The sequence below is a fragment of the Cherax quadricarinatus genome, chromosome 65 (genome assembly GCF_038502225.1).
Source record: "Cherax quadricarinatus isolate ZL_2023a chromosome 65, ASM3850222v1, whole genome shotgun sequence".
Taxonomy (NCBI): Eukaryota; Metazoa; Arthropoda; class Malacostraca; order Decapoda; family Parastacidae; genus Cherax; species Cherax quadricarinatus.
Window position 1 is genome coordinate 1,738,265 of NC_091356.1, and position 24,757 is coordinate 1,763,021.

The 24,757-nt window shown below is 37.1% G+C and overlaps 1 protein-coding gene across 7 annotated transcripts in view; it reads left to right on the forward strand.

Annotated features, from left to right (window-relative positions):
- Window positions 1-24,757, forward strand: part of LOC128700602 (MyTH4 and RhoGAP_KIAA1688 domain-containing protein RhoGAP93B) — a gene marked incomplete at its 3' end in the record, with an annotated part of 257,681 nt that overhangs the window by 221,792 nt on the left and 11,132 nt on the right. For 4 of the 7 annotated variants that reach the window (XM_070098857.1, XM_070098858.1, XM_070098855.1 and 1 more), the window contains 3 exon segments: window positions 896-1,714; window positions 14,169-15,663; window positions 19,286-19,416. In XM_070098857.1, the coding sequence (XP_069954958.1) occupies window positions 896-1,714; window positions 14,169-15,663; window positions 19,286-19,416 (2,445 nt within the window). 7 annotated transcript variants of the gene reach the window in all.

Sequence of the window (24,757 nt, forward strand, 5' to 3'; positions counted from 1 at the left end):
TACCACATTATAATCTGTAACTCATTTCTGATATGATAACAATAATCACTTGCAATGTAACACCTCTTACTTTATTCATGCTTACACACTGGGAAAATTATCTTAGGAAAAGGAAAGCTTCATCAGTAACTTGAATGATTTGTCCCTCTTTTCATTCCTAAAACATGAGGTGAGTCAAAGGCATAAATTATAAGAAATATTAATTATCCTGACCTTCTTTTCATTGCAAGACAAATTTCTTTCTTACATAAACATTTATTTATTAATCTGTTTGTTTATTTATGATGAAACCTTCATGAATGAAGAACAATAGTTGAGCTATTGTACATAACTCAGAATTCTAAAAAAAAAAAAAAAAAAAAAAAAAAAAAAAAAAAAAAAAAAAAACATACCAGTAGTGTAATTACTGTACAGTCTTTTTGAGATCCCATATGTGATACTGTAGTACTGGAGAAGCAAAGATGCTGTACATATATTTCCTCTAGAGCTAAGAAGGCTTACCGTCATATTTTTGTTATTTACAATAAAATTACAGAACAACTTAAGTAGATAACAGTCAATTATGATACACAGTGGTGACAAAGTTTTAACAGATTTTACTAAAATAATAATTATGAAAACTACAAGCTTTAGTACTGCACAATTAACTTTTTCTTTTACACTAAATATTTATTATTATTTATAATTTGTATGCGCTTATGGGAATTTTCTTTAGTTCTTTTATGTTGACTCTTTTCTGTAATTTTAGTGTTATATTGCTAATTGTGGCTTTTTATTTTTCCTAGTATGCTTTCTTTTTTGTTTAGCTTGTAATTTTGTATTTTTATGTTGTGTTACTGACTTTGGCTCTCCTGGGTGGCGATTGTTGGTTGTGTTGGTGATGGGTCCTAACCAGCAGCTTCCCCTGACCCTTCCTGCGGCTGTGGCTTCCCATCCCTCTCTCGGTCTCCAGCACCACTGCACAACTCCCAGCAAGAATGGTCCACTTCCCACCGGGCAAGAATCTCCCAAAAATAATCCGCTACAGACTTTCCGAATACCTTCTAACAGTGGTTCAACCTCTTCACCTAAAGTATCTCCCAGTAGTTCATTATCATCTTCCCGATCATCTCTCAGCATGGTTCCAAGTCCAGGGTCACTTCAGAGATGTCACAGTTCTTTTTTTGGGAGGCGAGGTTCAAGGGGATCTCTACCAGGGATAGGTAGTGGGACAAGAGGGTTAGTACCTGGGCTTGGAAATAGCTCTCGAAGATCTCAGCCAGGAAGTGGGAGTGGAACTCGGGAACATGGGGTTGAAAGTGGACCCTCACGGGGACAGCAGCGGTGGTCTGGTGGGGTGTCTCACTCACGCTCCTCTGGCCTGGGATCATTGCAGAAGAAAGAAGGTGGACCGGAGGGTCTCTCTTTACCACAGTCCTTATCCAAGAGGGTGATCAGCTCTACAACACAGACATCGCCAGTGCCCTCTCCACGACCTTCTCGAAGAGCCTCTGCCCACAGTGCCCCCATCACTAGCACAGCAGGTGGAGTAGGAGGCAGTAGTGGGGGCAGTAATCACCACCACCACCACCACCATCGACATACTGGTTCATGTTCACACCATCATCACCACCACAGTGATGCAAATGGAGATGCAGGTGGTGGAAGAAGGGTGCGGCGAAGCTCTCAGTCTTCACAAGGATCGTCACTCTCCTATTCTCGCCCATACAGACAGGTTAGATTCAATGTACTCTTAGCAGCTAAGTTTTTCGTGTATTAATCCAAGTTGGATATTCACAATAACAAAAGGATAGTTTAGAAAACAGACCAGTATATTTTGTCAGTAGCAATATACATGCTCAGATTATTTTTTTATATACAGTATACTAGTCTGTTTTTAAATGTGTTACAGGTGTTAGAAAAGTGTATCATAACCAAAGAAACATAATTAATGATAGATATTGTCATTTTTACACCTTTAGGTTCCATAATTTGGTACTTATGAACAGAAACAGTTGCTGGTGAACAAAGATTTTATATTGTGAACCACTTTTATTTATTTTCTATAAAGTTTATTTTCAGATGAGAAGGCTTTTCTGAATGAAATATGTATACTGTACCTGAATGAAATTAGTGTGATCTGTGTAGTGATAAATTCATAATGTTCTGTGATGAGAGTAAGGGATGTGTCAAAATATGTACTTCATAATCTTTTTTTTTTTTTACATTACGACATATATTACTGTGTGACTATTCATATAATCACATATTTGTGTTAACACAAGTATACAGATATGCTCATGGTGTCTACTATATATTTATAGAGAAAAATAAACAGTAAAGTTTTCAGTAGTTGTAGCACACACTTCTTGTCTTATCCTTTATTTTCCAGAGAGAACTTAGTTACCTGTCATCATCTTCACATTCTGTACTCAGAATGCCAGGAAGCATTGCTCCAGGTACACTTAAAAAAGACATCTGTAGAAAGATTTTGCCATACAAAAAATTAAAAAAAATTAACACTTATAAACAATGGTTGGCAATGATCTTGCCTCACACAGTGATAGTTATTTGATCCCAACACAAGTGGAAATGCTGGGCATGTTTCCTTACTCCTGTTTTACAGTGCTTTTGTAAAACTATTTTTTTTTTTTTTCAACAAGTCGGCCATCTCCCACTGAGGCAGGGTGACCCAAAAAGACAGAAAATCCCCAAAAAGAAGATACTTTCATCATCATTCAACACTTTCACCTCACACATAATCATTTTTTGCAGAGGTCCCCAGAACACAACAGCTTAGAAGCATATACGTATAAAGATACATAACATATCCCTCCAAACTGCCAATATCCCGAACCCCTCCTTTAGAGTGCAGGCATTGTACTTCCCATTTCCAGGACTCGAGTCCGGCTATATAAAAATAACCGGTTTCCCTGAATTTTTTTTTTTTTCAACGAGTCGGCTGTCTCCCACCGAGGCAGGGTGACCCAAAAAAGAAAGAAAATCCTGAATCCCTTCACTAAATATTACCCTGCTCACACTCCAACAGCTCGTCAGGTCCCAAATACCATTCGTCTCCATTCGCTCCTATCGAACACGCTCACACACGCTTGCTGGAAGTCCAAGCCCCTCGCCCTCAAAACCTCCTTTACCCCTTCCTTCTAACCTTTTCGAGGAAGACCCCTACCCCACCTTCCTTTCCCTACAGATTTATACGCTCTCCATGTCATTCTACTTTGATCCATTCTCTCTAAATGACCAAACCACCTCAACAGCCCCTCTTCAGCCCTCTGACTAATACTTTTATTAACTCCACACCTTCTCCTAATTTCCACACTCCGAATTTTCTGCATAATATTTACACCACAAATTGCCCTTAGACAGGACATCTCCACTGCCTCCAACCTCCTCCTCGCTGCAGCATTTACAACCCAAGCTTCACACCCATATAAGAGTGTTGGTACTACTATACTTTCATACATTCCCTTCTTTGCCTCCATAGATAACGTTTTTTGTCTCCACATATACCTTAACACACCACTCGCCTTTTTTCCCTCATCAGTTCTATAATTAACCTCATCCTTCATAAATCCATCCGCCGACACGGCAACCCCCGTATATCTGAAAACATTCACTTCTTCCATACTCCTCCTCCCCAATTTGATATCCAATTTTTCTTTATCTAAATCATTTGACACCCTCATCACCTTACTCTTTTCTATGTTCACTTTCAACTTTATACCTTTACACACATTCCCAAACTCGTCCACTAACCTTGGCAATTTTTCTTTAGAAACTCCCATAAGCACAGTATCATCAGCAAAAAGTAACTGTGTCAATTCCCATTTTGTATTTGATTACCCGTAATTTAATCCCACCCCTCTCCTGAACACCGTACATTTACTTTTACAACCCCATGTATAAATATATTAAACAGCCATGGTGACATTACACATCCCTGTCTAAGACCTACTTTTACCGGGAAGTAGTCTCCCTCTCTTCTACACACCCTAACCTGAGCCTCACTATCCTCATAAAAACTATTTACAGCATTTAGTAACTACCACCTATTCCATATACTTGCAACATCTGCCACATTGCTCCCCTATCCACTCTATCATATGCTTTTTCTAAATCCATAAATGCAATAAAAACTTTCCTACCTTTATCTAAATACTGTTCACATATATACTTCAATGTAAACACTTGATCTACACATCCCCCACCCACTCTAAAACCTCCTTGCTCATCTGCAATCCTACATTCTGTCTTACCTCTAATTCTTTCAATAATAACCCTACCGTACACTTTTCCTGGTATGCTCGTTAAACTAATATGTACTGATAAATTCATTACAATGGAAATAAAATAATGGGTGGTTGGAGGCTCATGCCATGGTGGCCTTTAACAACCACCAGAACAACCTCTCGCACACCCTAGTTCGTTTATCACAAAATACGAGTGTACCAACTAAACCGATGCACAAATGTACTTTAAAGTAGGTACACATTACATCCAGGTTTCTTTCATTTTTAACCTTAATTATGCAAAGCATAAAGGATATATAAACACAGGTGCTGACCCTTTCAACCCGGAATAGGCAAGTCATTTATTTTCGCAAAATAAAAGTTTACCAATTGAATTGATGGGCAGTATATACAGTATACACTTGGTTGGCAATATTTATTTTCCTCTCCTTGTAACATTGATTATTCAAATTTAAAGAAGCAAAGGATATATAAATCTTGGAGTCCTCAATTTCTATATAAACATTATCTTCATTACCAGTATCATCACATTTTAGCCATGATGATACAGAGAATATGAAAACACTGCATTGGTATGCAGGCAACAACTAATTTAATAAAATTTGTTAGTTTTCCTGAGACTTCCTGTGTGATAAAGACTTCATATATAAATGGTGTATACCCTGGTGGCTTTGTGAACCTCAAACATTTATCATGGTGGTGCCACAAGATTATCCCATCACTTTTTCATTTACTGTACTTTCCAGACTTTAATATTAATCACTAATGCATTCAACATTCATTTAAATACAGCTAGGGTAAGTGAATGACTTAATGGCACAGCAATGTGTAGCTAGTGAAATTATTTGTTACTAGCCTTTTTGTATGGGCTTTCATCTATTTTCCCCTGTAGTTACACCATCATAAATAAACATCACGACATCATGATCAAAAAATTGCTGCAGTTCTTAAATCGTCTTATATCAAGAATGTTCTGAAAGATCGTATCTTAATCGACAGTCTGCTATAGACAAAAGAATTTATCACTTGAAAATTCTAAGCTCATAAGACTTCTTGGAACGTAACTCATGAATTTGGAGGCTCAACTGTGCAGTAGCTTTTCTTCAAAATCTCCCAATAGATCTATTATCTGTAAGCCTAATAATATCTGTAAGCAGTATTTGTGAGAACTCTCACATTATATAAGAGTCTAGCTACATGGTTTCAGACCAGATCTCATGGTCAGTAACTTAGTCTGTTGAAGCTTGCAACACAATTTGATTAGGCTGTTTAGCAATGACTTGGAGCAATGTCATACTCCTGCACAGTTCTGTTGGTAATTTTCCTTACATCTGAAAGGAGACTGCTTAAAATATCAAGTTATCCATATTTTGTACTTATTACACCCCTGGTTTTCGTTGAGGGGTATTTTGCACCATATGTCATGCTCCCTTATTTATAAACATATTAAGTAACCTTAGCAGTATCACACTTACATGCCTTCTATACTGCACATCTGAACCTACATGACACTCTTCACAACAACTCATTACAGCTTACCACCTATTCCATACATTTGTAATTTGTGTAGCATTACTCCTTGTTTTTTTAATAAATATCCCATAAGTCTTAAGTAAAAAAAAAACGCTCGAGTCCCATGGAGAATTGAAACTGGGCTTCCTGTCCTTTCCTATATCAACTTCCTTAGGAAAAAAAAGCATTCCTTAAGAAGCTTGTACAAAACAAATTCACAGATGTATAGGTTATACAATATTGCAGTGGAAAAAGTGTGGATTTGCTTCAGTGAGACTATTTGCCTCTTTGTACTAACAGTGAATTTGAGAAAGCAAAATTTGCAGATATTGATGAATATAGTACATACAAATAATGATAGAACTTTCAGGTGGAGCTGAGTAAAGTACATGTTTATTTATATTTTCAGAGCCAGCCAAACATTCTGTGTATTGCCCACCACATAAGAAAACTGAGAATACGAGAGTGCAGGGGTCAAGTGCTATATTGCACTGCCTTGGTGAATACCACACAGTACTCCCATATGAAACACTGTTTCAGGTGTACACGATGATGATGTCCTTGTAAAATTTTGCTCCTGCATCATTTTCAAGGCATTTTGGACGTATACTAGAAAATTATGTATTTTCAGATTCTGTATACAATAACGTACTTGAGGCCTTGTCATGTTACTTATTTTTCTTTCTTTTTTACAGATTATACTATATAGCCTTTAGGATGTTTTATGTTGGTGAAGAGGCAGTTTCATATAGTTTGTGACCTGGTTGGCATGTATTTTTAATACAGTACCCAGTACTCTACTATATCTCTGTTTTCTTTAATTTTTATACCTATTTCTCTGCATCGATATACATTATTTGCACCAATTACTGAAGAGAATTTGACAGAGGATCTTCACCATATTTGGGATGTACTTTCATTTTGCTGCTCTTTTGTTGCCCTCGTGCTGCTTTTCTCTCTGTTCCTCAATTTTGTAAGTTGCTTTCTCCATCATCTCTTAAAAGTTCATGCTGTTTCATCAGCCTTATGCTTGTTGACTTTCACTGTTCATCTTATGTTGCTTTTACCATCAACTCATACAGTTCATCTTAGATATGTAGTATCTCAGGAGCAGTTTGGCCTGATATCGTAGTCACTAAATTGAGACGTTTTGATCTGTTAAGCTCTTTATCAAGCTATACAGAAGATTCAAATGTACACACACAAATATATACTCCTGGGATTGAAGTAAGAGGTGAGTTAGTACAAATCATTAGAGTACTAAGCAAAGTACAGTATATTGGACAGTGCTGAACTACCATCATGTTTTTCTCAACCTATTGCCAAGAATATCCCTGTAGTATGATGTAAACGAGTGGTCTAGCTAAACTAAAAGTACTGTGCTTCTGTTCAGTTGTTTTGTGTCCTAATTAAAGCAGTTTCTGTACATCAGGCCCTGTCCTTTTGTTTGATGACAAGTTTGGCATTATGCCATGCTTTGTTATTCCCATTCCTACAAGTATATTGGTGTCCATAAATTCTGTTTTTTTTTTTTTTTAAACAATATGAAGTTTTAACAGTGTACAGCCAACCTTTGATTTAATGGGATTTGGAGGTACAGAACAAAGTCCATATTTTATATAATTCTCAATTATTGATATAATCATAGCAAAGCATTCATTCTAGATGGTACAATTGCCATTACTGGCCACCTGCTCCCCCATATTACTTTGTTAAATTGAGAGTTTACTGTAGTCAGAACCAAAACAGGGAACAGTGTATATTCAAGCAGTAATATGGTTTTGGCTGTTGTGTAATGCTCTGGTGAAGTTTCTAATACTCTAGTTTTAGAGGTGATGATTACAACATTTGTTCCACTTTTCTTTACTATCAGACATTCACATCTGCAGTGTTTTTTGTGGGTAAAGGGTGAGCCATTTGTCACAGTTATCTTCTTTGGTTACTGCAAGTATTCTCTCACCCTTTGTCTGACAACCCAAATGAAGCATGAAGGATAGTATACTGTGGTGAAGATATTACTAATGATGCAGCATTCTTCTAAGTGTTTTGAAGCTGAAGATTTGTAGGCTCTTGTAAAGAACCCAAGTAAAGCTCCTCGTTTAGTTTTTGTATCATGATATGAGAAGTGCATTAGACTGTTTTTGTTGGTAGGTGAGTTGTTCAGCTTATCCAGCTAGAACAGCATAAAAAAAATGGAAGAGTTTTTCCTTGTTCTTCAAGTGTGAAGCAGATTGAAGGTCCAGCTGTGCTAAGGCAGTTTTTTACTTATTCAGAGTTTAAGCATGTGTGTGTGATTATAAGGACATCATCCACATGTCATACCAAAGTGATGGATGAAGAGATGATGCTGGAGAATCTTTCTGCCTCTTGGAACTCCATGTAGAGCTTGGCAGCGACAGGACTAATAGTTTACCCCCAAGGCCATGACATGGTGCTGTCTTTGCCAACATCTACATGAAGTCTCTAGAAGCTGGGATTAGATGCACAGATTTATTTCTTACATTGGGACATGTAAGTGCTTACAAAGTTTGTGGTATCCTATCTTCGTAGATTAGTTTGTCATGTAATTTCTTAAATATTCCAGTTGTTGTGGTATTTACTACCTCTTTTATTCCATAACAGTAATTTACTACTGTTTATGAAAAAATGCTTTTTAGTGTTTTTTGACACCACTTTTCTTTCAGTTTACAGTTATGACCACTTGTTCTTCCTTTGATGGTGTTAAAAACTCATCTATTTTTTTCCATCTTTTATTTTATAATTATTGTGTCCTCTTTTTTTTGCTATCAGACATCATAGCTTTGTCAGTGCTTTCAGTCTTTCTTTGTAGCTTATGTGAAGATATACTGTACTATATTGATTCTGCTAACTAGGGACTTGGGCTGTGCTTAGAAGCAGTAGGTAGTCAAAGGTGTAAAGTTGTTGAGTGTAATAAAGAATTTTTCCCCAGTTACACGACCTTTGACCTCACTTGTGTCAAGAAAAAATTAACAATGCCTACTTGAGAACTGATCCCACGGGAAAAGATCAACAAAATATTGTAATCTCCCTCTCGCTAGTTTTTTTTTATATCCTGCCCAGTAAGGTAACATACACACTAATTACCTGTTTGTAATTATGTGTTTTTGATGCTTTGTCTACTAATTAATCAATAGTCTGGTAAAAATTTCCAGTTAAGGAAGCTTATGTACCAAACCGTTCATGGCAGGTACTGTACTTTGATGCTGGTGAAGGGTTCAATATTCAAGGAATTTGGAGCTATCCTTCCTTTCCTCAAATGGAGTATATTTACCCTTCATTACCCAAGCACTCTCTGACTTTGTGGCTTAGAACATCCCTATTTAATGGACCTTGGAAATATGAAAAAAAAAAAATTACTTGATCAATTGATTCAGTAACAAACAAAATATATGGGTTTTGGAATTGTCTGTTATATAACAATCATGGCAAAACTAGTTGTTTCCCTATTTAATTTTTGTTAACTCAAAGGTTTACTATATAGTATTTGCATACTTTTTTCACACTGTGCTAGTGAACAATTTTATTTGAGATAAATATATATTTTGTCCCATATTTTACACTCGTACTTCTTTTCCTAATTTGTTTTGGTCAGGCTTGATATTTGTATCAAGTTGTTGCCATAGTTTTCTAGCTGGATAACACAGTGAGACATTCCTATCCTTCCAAAACACATTTTGTTCTTTCTGAATTCATGAATCAATTTTTTTATGTATTATTACTTTGAAAAATTTAAAATAGCACTAAGCACCAAAATGTTCACATGTACAGCCTCTCCTCACTTAGTGATGAATTCATTTACCAACATGGTCTTAGGAGCAGAACTCTGTCGTTAAGTGAGGAGAGGCTGTACTGTGCTAATATAGTGTTAATCCCAAGCTCCATGAATATAGTATGAGATAGCAGAAGAAAATGAGTATTATGCAGCACCACTATTGCAAAACCCTTCCCATCCCCTCCCACAGAAAACTATTATGCTCATACTTTTTATTTATCCTTAAGGTTTACTTAAATTCCCATAGCCTCATTTTCAAGAAATTGTGTCACTGTTCACATCTTTTGCTTTGGTTACTGGTATGCCTTTCATTATATTAATTAGCCATCTGTGTGTCTAGTGTTGGATGTTTCTCTACAATACTGTACAATGTCACAAGTACAGGAGTGTTATGTGTGTGTTGCAGAAAGATCATCTATTGAGTCTGCTAATTACGGAATCTGGTTGAATTTTTGTTCTGCAAAAACTAATGTTAGAAAGCATGCAACTAGAATGGTTGCAGGGGGCAGCATAGAATTTCTATACTGGGGACAGGGGGCTTTGGCATAACTGGTTGGGAGGGGGAGGGTTAGGAGACTTGTTTTGAAGCAGCCTTATTAATACTACTTTTAATGGGAGAAAACTGAGGGAATTTTGTGGGGGCCCTAACTTCCTCCAAGCCCCCCTTCCATGGTGCTGCCACTGGATGGTTGCTTCTGTTTGTTTAATTAACATTTTTGCAGAGCAAACAGTCTGCCAGAGTAACTAGCTGGCAGAATCACTAGATGGTCTCTCTAACATTGTTGTCTATTGTTTCACAGGTAGCATTATTTATATTTCTTTTTATCTAGTTGTACTTACCTAGCTGCACTTGCAAAGGTCAAGTCATCACTCCTAGCTCTGCCTCTTAACTCCTATTGACAGGTACTACTGATTCTTGGCCACCAGTGCCCAATCATATCTACTCTTTAAACTGTGTCTGTGTGTTTTCTAGTGATGTGTGTTTCTCTGTAATACTGTACAGAGTCACAGGTAGTATCATCACATTATGCACAATACACGTGTTGCCCATTCCTCCACTGTCCGGTGCATACTTTTTTCAGCAACTGTTTACTTCATATTACTGTATAGATTTTCAGATAGCAATTCTGTTAAAGAGGCATGTTTTTGCATTAAAAAGTACATTTCATTTAGCACTACAGTAGAACCTCTTGTATCCAATTTTTTTTTTTTTCAACACGTCAGCCACTCCCCACCGAGGCAGGGTGACCCAAAAAGAAAGAAAAAAATTTCATCATTCATACATAATCACTGTCTTTGCAGAGGCACTCAGATACGACATTTTAGATGTCACTCCAAACAGCCAATATCCCAAACCCCTCTTTAAAGCACAAGCAAAATTATGTTAACTAAAAACCCTTTAAGAAAAAAACTTGTATGTTTCTACAAATTATTTCTTACCAAAGACACCAACTATATTATCTCATCTACAAGTTGCTATCAAATTTAAATTAAGGGGTATACTTTCAGAAAAAAAAAAAATCATTGTTTTGCATACTGTTAGACCTGTTCGTAAGTTTCATTGGCTTTCTTAGAAATTCTTGAGAAGCTATCATTGAAATTCATCAGTATTTTAATTGAATGTTGAATTGTAATGTAATATGTACACAAGTATAGTAATGTAATATGTACACAAGTATAGGAAGAGGTCTTAAAGCACATTTTTTTTATTATTAAAGTATGGAGTAGTAATTTTTTTGAGGGGGTTAAAATCCGTAACTGTAATCCCTAATCTGAAGAACCTTAGAATAGAAGAGTACTGCAGTAGGCTTATTGTTCATGCAGGTGGATCCTTTTTACACCCACATTTATACTCTATTGCTAAACCAGTACTTTCATGTAAATAACATAAAAATAATAATAAAGGAGTACTGTGGCAATTCTCCTGACTTTGCTAGGCAGGTCCAGTTCTTCCCCACCCATTCCACTCATCTACACCTATTGTCAAACAAATACTTTCCTTGATAAAAACACAACAGAGCAGCATTACAGTAAGCCTAATGGCCTGTAGGAGGTGCAACTGTCACTTAGCCAGCTCATGTGCAAGTATGAGCTGTGGTTTAACCCATAAATGGTCCAAACGTATATATAAGTTTTTTCAACATTTGAAAGTATGTAAAAAAAAGTAGATCTTTTTTTTTTTTTTTAAATTTGAAAATGTGTAAAAAAAACTTCAATTTACTTTTTTTTTTTTTGTTATATTTGAAAATATGTCAAAAAACGTAGATCTACTTTTGGAGCACTACACATGTGAACGTAGATCTGCTTGGACCGTTTACGGGTTAAGATAGTGTTTGTTGGAGAATGTGTTCATGGAACAAGCTCAGCAGATTCCACAACATATTTTGAAGGCATTTTATCATATGCTGTCTCTTTCTATGAACATTTTTGCCAGAATAGAGCACAACTATTAAAGTTACTCTTCAAAGCTACACAATGTAAAAACGTTAGTGTATAAATGAAATGGACGTCCTGTCTTGATAGGGAATAGTAACCATACAAAAATGAAATGTATAAATATTTTTAATTATTCAGAATTAAACATAATAAAATACACTTTAGTTAAACAGCATAATTAAGCTTCTGGTGCATTATTATAATTTTTTAGTACAGTACAATACTTTGATTTTTTTATTGGTATAGGCCTCAAGGGAAGGTTACTTACTGCCAGGAATATACATATGGACTAGAAATTCAAAGGTTAATAAGTTTCTAAAGGTCCCATAAATCTGGAATCTACAAATACAAATTCTTTTCTTTCTTTCAACACACCGGCCGTATCCCACTGAGGCGGGGTGGCCCAAAAGGAAAAACGAAAGTTTCTCCTTTTACATTTAGTAATATATACAGGAGAAGGGGTTACTAGCCCCTTGCTCCCGGCATTTTAGTTGCCTCTTACAACACGCATGGCTTACAAAGGAAGAATTCTGTTCCACTTCCCCATGGAGATAAGAGGAAATAAACTAAGAACAAGAACTATAAAGAAAATAGAAGAAAACCCAGAGGGGTATGTATGTATATACACCTACCATCCGACTTACGACCGAGTTCGGTTCCGAGAAACTGGTTGTAAGTCGAAATGGTCGTAAGTCGAACTTTACTGCTGAATATCAACAAAACATTTTTGAAATGACTTTATTTTATTGTTTTATTTTGGTATTTCATGTTTTGCTTTACTTTTTATGTTGTTAGTACTGTATTTTATACTGTAAGGTTTAGGATAAACACTGTGTACAACACAAATAGTTGTTTATTTCCCAGAAATCTGGCATAAAAAACACGGTTGTAAGTCGAGTGGTCGTAAGTCGAGCAGGTCGTAAGTCAGATGGTAGGTGTATATGCTTGTACATGTATGTGTAGTGTGACCTAAGTGTAAGTAGAAGTAGCAAGACGTACCTGAAACCTTGCATGTTCATGGGACAGAAAAATGGACACCAGCAATCCTACCATCATGTAAAACAATTACAGGCTTTCGTTTTACACTCACTTGGCAGGATGGTAGTACCTCCGTGGGTGGTTGCTGTCTACCAGCCTACTACCTAGAACAAATACAAATTATGGTTACAAATATATTTTGTTTCAATTTGGGCTAATTCCGTGTTTCAAAGACCATACTTCTCTCAATACTGTCTAATCTGAATAATAATAATAATAATTGGGGATTTTGTTATTCTTGGGGGCCTGTTCTTTCAAGAAATTCACGAGTGCTTGCCGTAACCAACAAATTTTACAATAAAAAATGTCAGTGAAGAATAGAAATTTGGGTATGGGAAATTGAGCACATTTTCAATACAAACCTGGTGTTACCTTTCAGTCTAAGGGTCATGTGCCAAGCCATCAAAAACTAGGCACTTCAAAAAACTTGCTAATAAAAGACAATTGTGGATTGCCTATCAGTAAAAATTATAATATCTAATCCTCTGAATTAGGAACCATGCAAATTTGTGGGCTAGGCTACATGCTACAAAATTATGGCAAAGAATATTATGTATAATACACCGACCACTTAAAATTGGCCATGCTTTAAATTCTGGAGGCACTCCAAATGGATGGTATTGCAGTAACCCCTAGTGTGCCCTTCTTAACTTGGCACTTAATTGTTTGGCTAACTAGTGACTAGTAAATACCCCAAGTCTTAATTTTTCTGCATATTTTATGTGATACTGTAATTAAACAGTAAAGGCTGATCACAAGTGTTTTTGGCACATGAAAAACTCAGAAGAACTGAGCTGATAAAAACATTTTGGATAAGAGGTTCAACTGTATTAATAAAGATTATAAGTGTTACACATATGGATAATGGTGAACTGTAATTTTTTCATATCCTATATAAATTTGTATATTATGCCATATGTATGTATACAGTAAATGTAAAAAATGCAGTATTTCTATAAATTTAAACATCATCTTTCACCAAATAAAGGAGCAATATTTAAAATAAGTTCCTCATGATGACTGTTTTTGCAAAGGCAGTTCATATGTGCTATTTTCCATTTTTGTACACACATGTACAGTATGTATAATTTTCTGAGGAACTAGTTTTGTCATTATAATAAATTTTTTCATGATATTTACAGGAATCTGGGAGATCAAGTGACAGCTCAATGTCTCAAAGCCGTACATCCCTGGAGAGTTCTGGGTATCGACTGTTGGAGTCACCCCGTGGTGGACCAGGTTCGAGAGATTCAAAACGTGGTGGCTCAGCTTGTATTCGTGTTGGAGATAGACGAAGTAAAGAAAAAGATCAAGTTTCTCCTCGTTCTCCTGACTCTGTCTCGTCCCATTCATCTCCTACACATCCACAGCAGGGTGCACCAACAACTCCTTCTTCTCAGCGTCGTGCTAATATTGATACACGTGATCCATCTTCTACTAAATATAAGGTTATTCCCCATCACGACTTTTCACACTTACAAATAGCTAAGCAACGCAGCTTTGATGTTTCTAATTATCCAAAGCGTTCAGAACTCAACCTAGACCGACCAAGAGAAATGGCTCTGTCTCGCAGTTATAGTTTTATGTCTAGGCCACGCTGCCATGATGAAGATGGAATGCACGAGCGGTTTTTAATTGGTGCTATGCGATCAGTTGAATCAACACCACAACCTCGACGGCGCCAAAAAGGTCTGGACGTAGTGGCTGGAAGTCCTGACTCTCTGGGTTCCCATGGTTACCTTAATTATCGCCAAAAATCTGATAGCTCTGGCTTAGAAAGCCTTGCCACACCAATGATGCATCGTAAACAACGCTCTCTTGAATCTGGAAAATCAAGGTTGAAAATGGACATACGATCTAGCAACAGTGCACACACCAGACTTATTACATCTGATTCTAGTCCAAGTCCTCCTAGTCCAAAACATGAGTTTTTACCCTTCAACTTTGACTCTCCTCGAGGTCAAGACAGTGGAGCATCTACCTTAACTGATAAAGACACAAGATCTAACTATGGACGTGGATCAGCAGACAGCTCTCCTCATTCTCAAGTGGACTCAGGGCTGGTCTCTGGAACAACAGGAAGTAGGGGATCTGTGGATAGTAATTCTCGACGAACTGACTCTCACCAAACAATGGTTGACAAAGAATCAAAGGTTCCTGTGGTTGATAGTTCCAATAAAACCTCTTCTGCCAAAAGTGGCAGTGATCGTGATGGGCGTCGCTGCAACCATCGTCGTCATCATCATTGCAGTAAGCATCGTGGAGCCATAGTTGCCAGCACAAACACAACCAATGCTACCGCTGCCACCACTGATAGTGACCGCAGTGACACTTTACAGAGTAGTAGTAGTTCTCAACATCTGGTCCACACAGGGAGCAACAATAGTCAGAATCATAATTCTAGCTCAGGCAGCAGCAGTACTGCTAAACAAACAAGCCCAAATAATAGTAAGCAGTTGAGTCCTAATAATGGTGGTAGTAGCAACACAAAACAGCCAAGTCCCAGCAGTATGTGCAACACAGGGAAGCAGGAGAATAGTCCACAGCATCATGATTTGACTCATTTATATTCCAATTTGGACTATGTTTATGAGCAGCCTGTTTACCAGTACATTATGGAACAAGCAAAACTTACAGGTTAGAATATATCTGTTTTACAAAACTGCATGGTATGTTATATTTCATGTAATTATTATATAATATTGTGGAATAAAACTATAATTTCTCTATCTTCAGATTACATTTCTTAAAGTTAATGGCATTTTGTGTTGATTAATTTAGCATTAAAAATCACCATAATTCACTTGTTCAATACTATGATTCATTTCCTAGCATTCATACTCATTCAGTCATCTGACTAATGTTATTTTTAAATATTGATTATGAGAAATGCCTGTGGGATTATTTTCACATTTGGACTGATTTTCCTATTACCAGTGATAATATACAAGATGAAAAATATGGCATGTTCACAGAAATCAGGAGAGATCTTACTGAGTTTCAACTGTAACCTTATATGTCATGTTCAAGTTAGTAGAACAGTCCTTTTCTTTATGCTTCAGCGCCTTTATGGAGGGTGCTGAAGCTCAGAGTACTGATACAAAAATGTTGATGTGACCCTACACTACAATGTTTGTGTGGAAAACAATACTGTACAAAGAATGGTTATTTCATGCATGCTTGTACTGTGGCTTAACAGTTGTAAAAATCTAAACTGGTTGCTAAGTTCCTTGTTTGTAAGTGTGGATGTGTGTAAAGTTTTTGCGAGTTGGGAGACCTCTTGTGCAATGCATTATTCATCATTTTTAGAATGCAGTTTTAATTACAAATTATTTACTCATCAGTGCTAACTCTTACATCATAGTACTTAGAAACTCCCAGAAGCTCAACTTCTTTTGCCTTGTCTTATGCTTCCTTGAAATCTAAAAAAGCAGCTTACAATATTTTTTTTTTTTTTTTAAATTGTTGTAAGGTGTGGCACACATTGTATTAATACAATATTTAAATATTCGACTGTAAATATCCTGCTCCTTACCTACAGGATACTCTTTATATAATTCTTCCAAGTATGTCTGTATTTTAACACACACTGTATTTCCAACTGTGTTAAGAATACAGAATGTATGCCTTAATAAATCATACATGCACTTTTTTTTTAATGGGATAATACCGATCCTTGGCTAGTTTTCAAATACTGCATTGTTTTATTTTGCTGGGTGCCCAAAATTCCTATCATGAGTCATCACATACTGTTTCTGCTGCACATGCTATTTTATTTACCACCTTATCCATACTGCTACTTTTCCGTTTTTCAAGTGCACTGCAGCTTTACTTCCTTTGTGGTTATTTTCTACACATCCCTCTCATCCTTGACCTTCTGCAGGATACCTGATTAGTGCCCAGTAGACAGAAAATGGGATTTGAAAGTAATTAAAGACAGCAGATGATGACTGGAAAGTCATATAAATGCAAACTGAGAAATGCCTACAGTATTTTGGCAAATTTCAAAAGAAGTTGTCACATAGTATATGATTGTGGACGTGCTTAAAATGTGTTTACAATAAATGTTCGACCCTGTTGAGCGGCAGTGTTCTTCACCAAAAAACATGTATTGTAAAGCAGTTAAAACAAAAAGAAAATGAGATAAGTATAAATTAAAGGCCATATAAGGATGATAACAAAAGTAAAGAGGATATTTTACTTTATCTACAAGGAGAGCAAGTGGTCATAATTGTAAACTAAGAAAAAAGTGGAGAAAAGTCAGTAAAAATATATTTCTTCACAAAGTGTGATAGAACCATTTGTAACCTTAAAGTAAAAATTGTATAATAAATTTAAAATTATTGCTGTAATTACTAATAGGTAATTACACCACTTCCCAAAGGTTGAATGCATTTGAAATTCCTGATTTCCTAATATGCAATCATGTATTTTGCCATGTTGAACAACTTCTTTAATGAAGAAGGATATAGAAATTATATTTTTACTCTGAAGGACCTCCATTCAGATGAAGACAATTCTAGTTGTGTTTGCAGTGCCGATTCATAGTTCCTGGCTCTACCTTGTAACTCACATTTACTGGTTTTAGCAATTACTCCAGTCACTTTTATACACTTATTCCCCGACTCCTCCTTTTCACATTGCAACCTGCCTATTTCCACTTACTTGGGTCTTTTGAGTATTTTATGTTATGATCATATTATCTCGTCCTACTCTCTCTCATCTCTTAAGTCTGGTCGTAGTTCATCCATCTTGGTTCCATTACCAATCTTGTCTCAGACTTTTGGATTTAATCTTGGTTTCTTTACTTTCAAGAAAGGTCCCCTAATGTAAGTAAGGGGCTCTTGATCCAAGGAAATGGTCCTATCCTCTTCAGTTGAACCTGAATTCCTCCTATTATCCAGGTGCTATGTGACCCCTCGGGATTTATTGCTTTACTCCAGATTAAAATAAAAATAGTTTCCTTAAAGAATAAAAAGGCACAGTACCATGACTGGAATGCATTTCTGTGACTAGTTAATGGTTCAAGTCAGACCGAAATGTTATCATAAGTTTATTCTTCTATGTATGGGCTATTTGTGTAATAGTTTCTCTATGCTTGATCAAGTGAAGCAGACCAGGCCACAGCATTGTGATTTGATCCAGTTATATACTAATTTGGATTATGTTTGAGTAACCTGTGTACCAGTACAGTATGGAACAAACAAAACTTACAAGTAGTCACATTCTTGACCATGTTTGCAGACAGAAAATTTAGAAGTTTCTCCCTGTCCTCTCCATTTATCCTTGCTGATTTTACATCATTGGCAAATAGTGATGGTTAAGATTTGGCTTTCTCTGACAGGTTATTTATAGGTAGTACATATATCAGGAACAGCAGGGTTCCAAGCACTGATCCTTGGGGAAACTCACTCATCACCAGTGCTCACTCCAACACCCACTTCCTTACCATTAGTTTCTAAATTTTATCACTAAGTAATCCTGTATGCACTTGTGAAAGTTACTAGGGTGCTTGAGTCATGTCAGCTTTAATTTCTTTCTATAGCTTACCATAGAAAAGGCAGCATTTTATCAGTATTTAGTTTATTTTGAATTAAAGCATAGGGGTTGGTATACCTACATATTTCTGACCGAAATCTATAGAGATCATTCCTGACTTTTGCGACTGAGCAAGATGACTTGTGAATAGTCTTACAGTATTGCTAAAGATACATTACACACACAGAAATATACTCTGCTAGCGATTTAGCTTTTCCAAATTTTTACACCATGGTGGTCCCTGTGATGTACCTAAATTTTCTAAAAAATTTTATTAAGATATCCAGTGGTTATTCTTGATCTACCAAAAGGTCTATTTTAATTTAGAAAATGACTTGTAGAAATGGGATAGTAGCTGGGTTGGAGATATATAAGCAAGTAAGCCAAATCAGAGATGCACAAGGTTCAGTGATTATGTTAAATGTTTACAAAATACAGTGGAACCTCAAAAATCGAACTGCTCCCAACACGACCAATTATGTAAGTGTATTTTTGTAAGTGTTTTTATAAGTTTATTTTTGAGGGTCTGAAATGGACTAATCTAATTTACATTATTCCTGATGGGAATAAATTCATTCGGTAAAGGCACTCGAACAGCCTTCTGGACCGAAGAAAGTTCGATATTTGAGGTTCCACTGTAGCTTTTGTACCTGAACTTCATATGATGATATACTGTTTAAGTACTGCTAGTGTTTTCTCCAAACGACTTTTCATTTCGCAGGTTACCGACTTGGAGATCCACTGTATGAGGATGCTGATTCCTTGCACAGTGATGATTCTGGTGGCCAACATGATGATAGTGATGAGTTTGCAGATGATGAAGGAATGTCCAATGCTGATTCTTCTTCACAGGTAAACATGAACATTCCCATAACTTACAAAGCTTTATGTTCTAGTGTACTCTCAAAATGGTGAAATAATTGAAAAGTTCTGAAGATAACATTTGACAAACGAAGCAACAAGAAATTTCATAATCTGGTACTGGGTTTAAGTTGCATAATAAATGGGTCTTTTAACTATTGCTAAATGTCAGCACCTTAATCTTCAATCAGGAGCTAAGTGTTTGGAGCCTGAGACTTGAGCTGGGTCTCTTGATTTGGGACTTTTTGCCTTAGGGTCTTTAATCATATTCCTAGTACAGGTCTGCCATCACTAATCTGGCAGTCAGTAATTCAGTTCCATCAGTAATCCGGCACTAATTTTGGCTGGCATAATTTCAAATTTCTGGGGTCGTCACACCAACTTGCCGCTACTTGCTGCATAAGTTATTCCAATTTCTTCTTCTCCATTTATTATAACCTGCTCAGTTTTAGCCTTAGTCATGGTTCCAATGAATAAAAGAAATGCTTCTTGTTGTGTAAAGCACATACACCATTCATTGTCCATAAAAGATAAGGTGGCTTTGGAGCCACTGTCAGTCTCCATGAGCTCAGCTCACTCAGATAAGCTGTGACCGGTAAATTGGGCCTACATATGAGAGAATAGGTCTGTGTGGTAAGTGTGCACTATATAAAAAAAATTCTGCAGTCCGTAGTGCATAATGAGAAAAAACTGCGATCGTGTTCTTGGTTTAAAACAGCGACTTTGTGGTGTATTTTTGTATGGTTTTAATGGTTGTATTCTCATTTTTGATCTCATTTGATAGAATGGAAGATATGTTACAGAAATAGATATGATTTTGACTGATTTCATGATGGAAATACCTTGAAATTGAGCACAGAGTAGCAGAAATGTTGGATTTTTGCCAACGTACATGTCCAACTGGCTGGTCTAATACGCAGTCATAAATGGGTTGACATTATTTATACAATTATTACAATAATGCAGTAGTCTACATAACAGTAAATCTATCTTTTGTGCGAATAAAAATACAAAATGGAAAGCTAATGAGGGGTCTGGAGACATGACTAACGAACAGAGAAACTATTATTTTAGTGCCAGGAATGTCTGTATTGTTTATTCTGGACCCTATTTTGAAACTGACATCTCTTGAAATCTGTGTGAAATTGGCCAAATTACCAATGTCTGACCCCTTTATTGGGTAGTTGAAATAGGTAAATGGGAGGTTCCTTGTACTCATTCGACAGAACAGAAAGAATACTAGCGAAATAGTTTGATAGACTGGAACAGTGGAATGAGCCAAAAATAGGGCTTAAGTGGGTGAAATCGCTCTGTAAATATCGCTGTTGGGTTAACCCTTCATGGGGCAAATGGCCATAAATTTAGAAATTTGAACTGAACTCCCTATAGTGGATAGAGTAACTCAATATAAGGTCAATGAGCCCATATAAATGGAATTCTGATGGTTAGTTTTCAAGCAATTGCTAGTCAGTGAAACCCTAATTTATTATGGGCTGCCCGTTTAACCCTTTCAGGGTCCGTCCCGTAGATCTACGGCTGGTCGGTGAGTGTCCAAACCGTAGATCTACGCCAAAATTCTAGCGCCGTCAAATTTAGCGCGAAAGCGCTCATAGGCCTACATATGAGAGAATGGGTCTGCGCCGTGGGTGTGCGCCATAAACAAAAAATCTAGGCGCCTGCATAGCATTGTGGGAACGCCGGCTCAGTCACCCTTGTTCACCATGCCTCGTCGCAAGTCAGCTCTCACTCCCCGGAAAATTGGGACTCTCCTCTTCCTGTCTGATAGTTCTGACACTGATGGAAGTGGAAATGAAGACGAATTCTACGGCTTTGATAAGTTAGTGACCGAAAATAATGACCAGGATATCGATAATAGTGCAGAAAACCCCGACGATCCTCGACCTTCTACCTCTGGTGTGGGCACTCGTGACTCACGGTCGGGTGTTCCTAAACGTAAGAGAAAACTAATATTTTCCCGTGGCCTGGCCTCTGACTTCAGTAATGACGATGATTCTGACGTGGATTGTGATTTTATTGCGCTCGACGATCATTCGAGTAGTGATAGTGAGGAAACATATTCACCAGTGAAGCGTCGGTATGTTCGCCACCGCATGCGCTCGGGTAGTGTACCCTATGCTGTGCCCAGGGGACGGAGTACATCCCGGAGTACATCCCGTGGCCCTACACCCGTTTTAGGTAGTGATAGTGAGGATGATGTGGCTACACTTGGCATGGATGGGCCACAGACATCAGTGGATGGTGTTAGTGGGGCTGGTGGTGGTAGTGGCACCGCCATGCGTGACTCGCTGTGCCACGCGGGGACCCACGCTGCTGACTCGTCAGTTCAAGGACAAAGCGGAGCGTCACCCACCAGCCCGCCACAACCACCCGTACAACCAGCCTATGATGTCCAGTATCCACCAGCAAACCGTATCTGGGATTGGCAGCAAAATCCCAATTTTGTTCCCAGCCCTCACCACTTTGATGACTCTCAAAGTGGAATTCTACCTACCTGTCCCCTTGGAACCACGGCCAATGAACTGGAATTCTTTGAATTATTCTTTGACCAGCCATTGATGGAAATTATTGTCAGGGAAAGTAATAAGTATTTTCAGTACACCATGGCAAATACGATCTTATCACCACAGTCAAGACTACACAGGTGGAAAGAGACGACTGTTGCAGAAATGTATTTGCTTTTTGCAACAATAATGCTTATGCCTCACGTCTATAAGCATAATATAAAAGCATACTGGTCCACAGATCGGCTAATTTGTACCCCATCCTTCAGTGAAATAATACCAGTGAACAGGTTTATCTTACTGTTACGTATGTTGCACTTCTCTGACAAAACCAGGCCTGACAGAAGTGACAGGTTATGCAAGATTAGAAATGTTTTCATGTATCTCAAACAAAAGTTCAGGATATACTTTTATCCATTCAAGAATCTTGTAATTGACGAGTCTTTGATTTTGTTCAAAGGTAGACTGTCATTCAAGCAGTATATACCGAGCAAGAGGAACCGCTTTGGTATAAAATTGTTTGTACTCTGTGATTGTGACAGTGGCCTGGTGTTGGATATTGCTGTATACACGGGTAGTAAAACATTGAATGATACTAAGATGTTATTGGGTATATCAGGTGATGTAGTGAGAAACATGATGGCACCTTATCTTGGTAAGGGCCATACATTATATACCGATAACTGGTACACAAGCCCATTACTCAGTGATTTCATGCGAGTGAACAAGACAGATGTGTGTGGCACAGTGCGTTCTAATCGTAAACATATGCCCAGGCTCAACGCAGGTGTTCGTGGTGATGACGTGCAGGTGTTTACTGCCAATGACATCATGGCATTACGGTGGCATGACAAACGAGATGTCACATTGTTGACAACCATTCACCGTAATGAAATGCAAGACAGTGGCAAAGTTGATCGAGTGACTAATGAACGTATTCGAAAACCAGTGACAGTGATTGATTATACACAAAACATGCGCTTGGTTGACAAGTGTGACATGCAGATTGGTTTTGTTGACTGTGTTCGTAAGAGTTACAAGTGGTACATGAAACTTTTCTTCCATCTCATGGACATTTCAATGCTGAATGCATATAATATGTACCAAATAAAGACTGGTAACAGACCACCGTATGGTGAATTTTGTTTGTCTGTTGTCAGACAACTCATAATGAAGTACAGTGGACCCCCGGTTAACGATATTTTTTTCACTCCAGAAGTATGTTCAGGTGCCAGTACTGACCGAATTTGTTCCCATAAGGAATATTGTGAAGTAGATTAGTCCATTTCAGACCCCCAAACATACACGTACAAACGCACTTACATAAATACACTTACATAATTGGTCGCATTCGGAGGTGATCGTTATGCGGGGGTCCACTGTACCAGGTAACAACACCTGCAATACAACATGGTCCTCGAATTCATCACAATATACCCAAGCGTTTGAGGAGAGAAGGTGATCATTTCATAATACAGCTTCCTTCAACTCAAAAGAAATTTGCTCAGAAGAGATGCATTGTCTGTGCACAAACAAAACGACGGCAACAAAGACGCAAAGACACTCGGTTTATGTGTGAGGAATGTAAGGTGCCTCTGTGCATGGTGCCTTGTTTCAAGGAGTTCCACAAGCTCCAGCAGTTCTAAAACCATGTCCAGTGATTGTAAATATGTAAATATATGATAGAACATTAGTATTATACAATATTTGTGCATGTTTATTGTAATAAACAACAGTGGTAAACAATAATATGATAATAACTTTAGTGCGGTTATTGTGTTCAATACAGTGAGTATATATATATCAATTATATACAGTATTGGTCTCTCAGGCCCCAAATGTTAGTAGGAATAGAAAAAAATTGGAAAAGAAAAGAAAAAACAACTAAAACAACAAAATAATATAATACGCGTATGTGGAATTCGTCGATGTTGCCGCCACCACATCATTTTCTACAAACTTCTTCGCACTGTATCTCGGTAAGTACTGATCAGATTCTATTTTTTTTTGTTTTATTACCTTCACAAAAATATGCTCTTTAATTCTGTAAGAAAATTTTTTTTTTTTTTTTTTCAAAATTTCTTGGACACTGGTGCGTGACTTCAGATTTTGGCCTTGGACCCTGAAAGGGTTAAGGGAGTATAAATTTGGATGTTGCAAACTTGCAAAGGTTAATAAAACAGCAAATAACTATTTTTTTAATTTATTATACAAACAGACAATATAAAAAACAAATGGAACTTGTATCCAAACCTTTTTTAGGTATTAGAAAAATATAAAAAGAAACCAAATTGCTACATTGACACATTGCAAAGGGATAAAATTTTCAAGTTCCATATTCCTGAATTCCCTGAGAAAGAACAGTCTACTAATTGCTAGAATGGAAGGGTATGAAGCAATTTTTATCCTTCTTTATGCATAGATTTACTTTGCATATGAAGCAATGAAATGACGATGTGGTATAATTGTTCTTGTTCAACAGGCATCTCCTCGATCCTAATACCTTTCTTTTTCTTGACTACTTTTCACTTTTCTTCCTCATCATCACTTGACACCTCTGCATCCAGTGGCAAGTATTCATCACCACTTTCAAGCAAGCAATTCTGGGTCATCTACCTCCAGTTCTGAGTCACTTTCCTCCAAAACACAGACATTTTGACTTGGTGTTGGAGGGCTCACCATAAAACAATTTCTCATTGATCTGGAAGGACAATAAAAACGTTTCTGTATGCATCCAGGCGACTACAAAATTCATATAAGCAATAGAAATATATTTTATAAATATTTATTTACTGAAATTGAAAACTGCC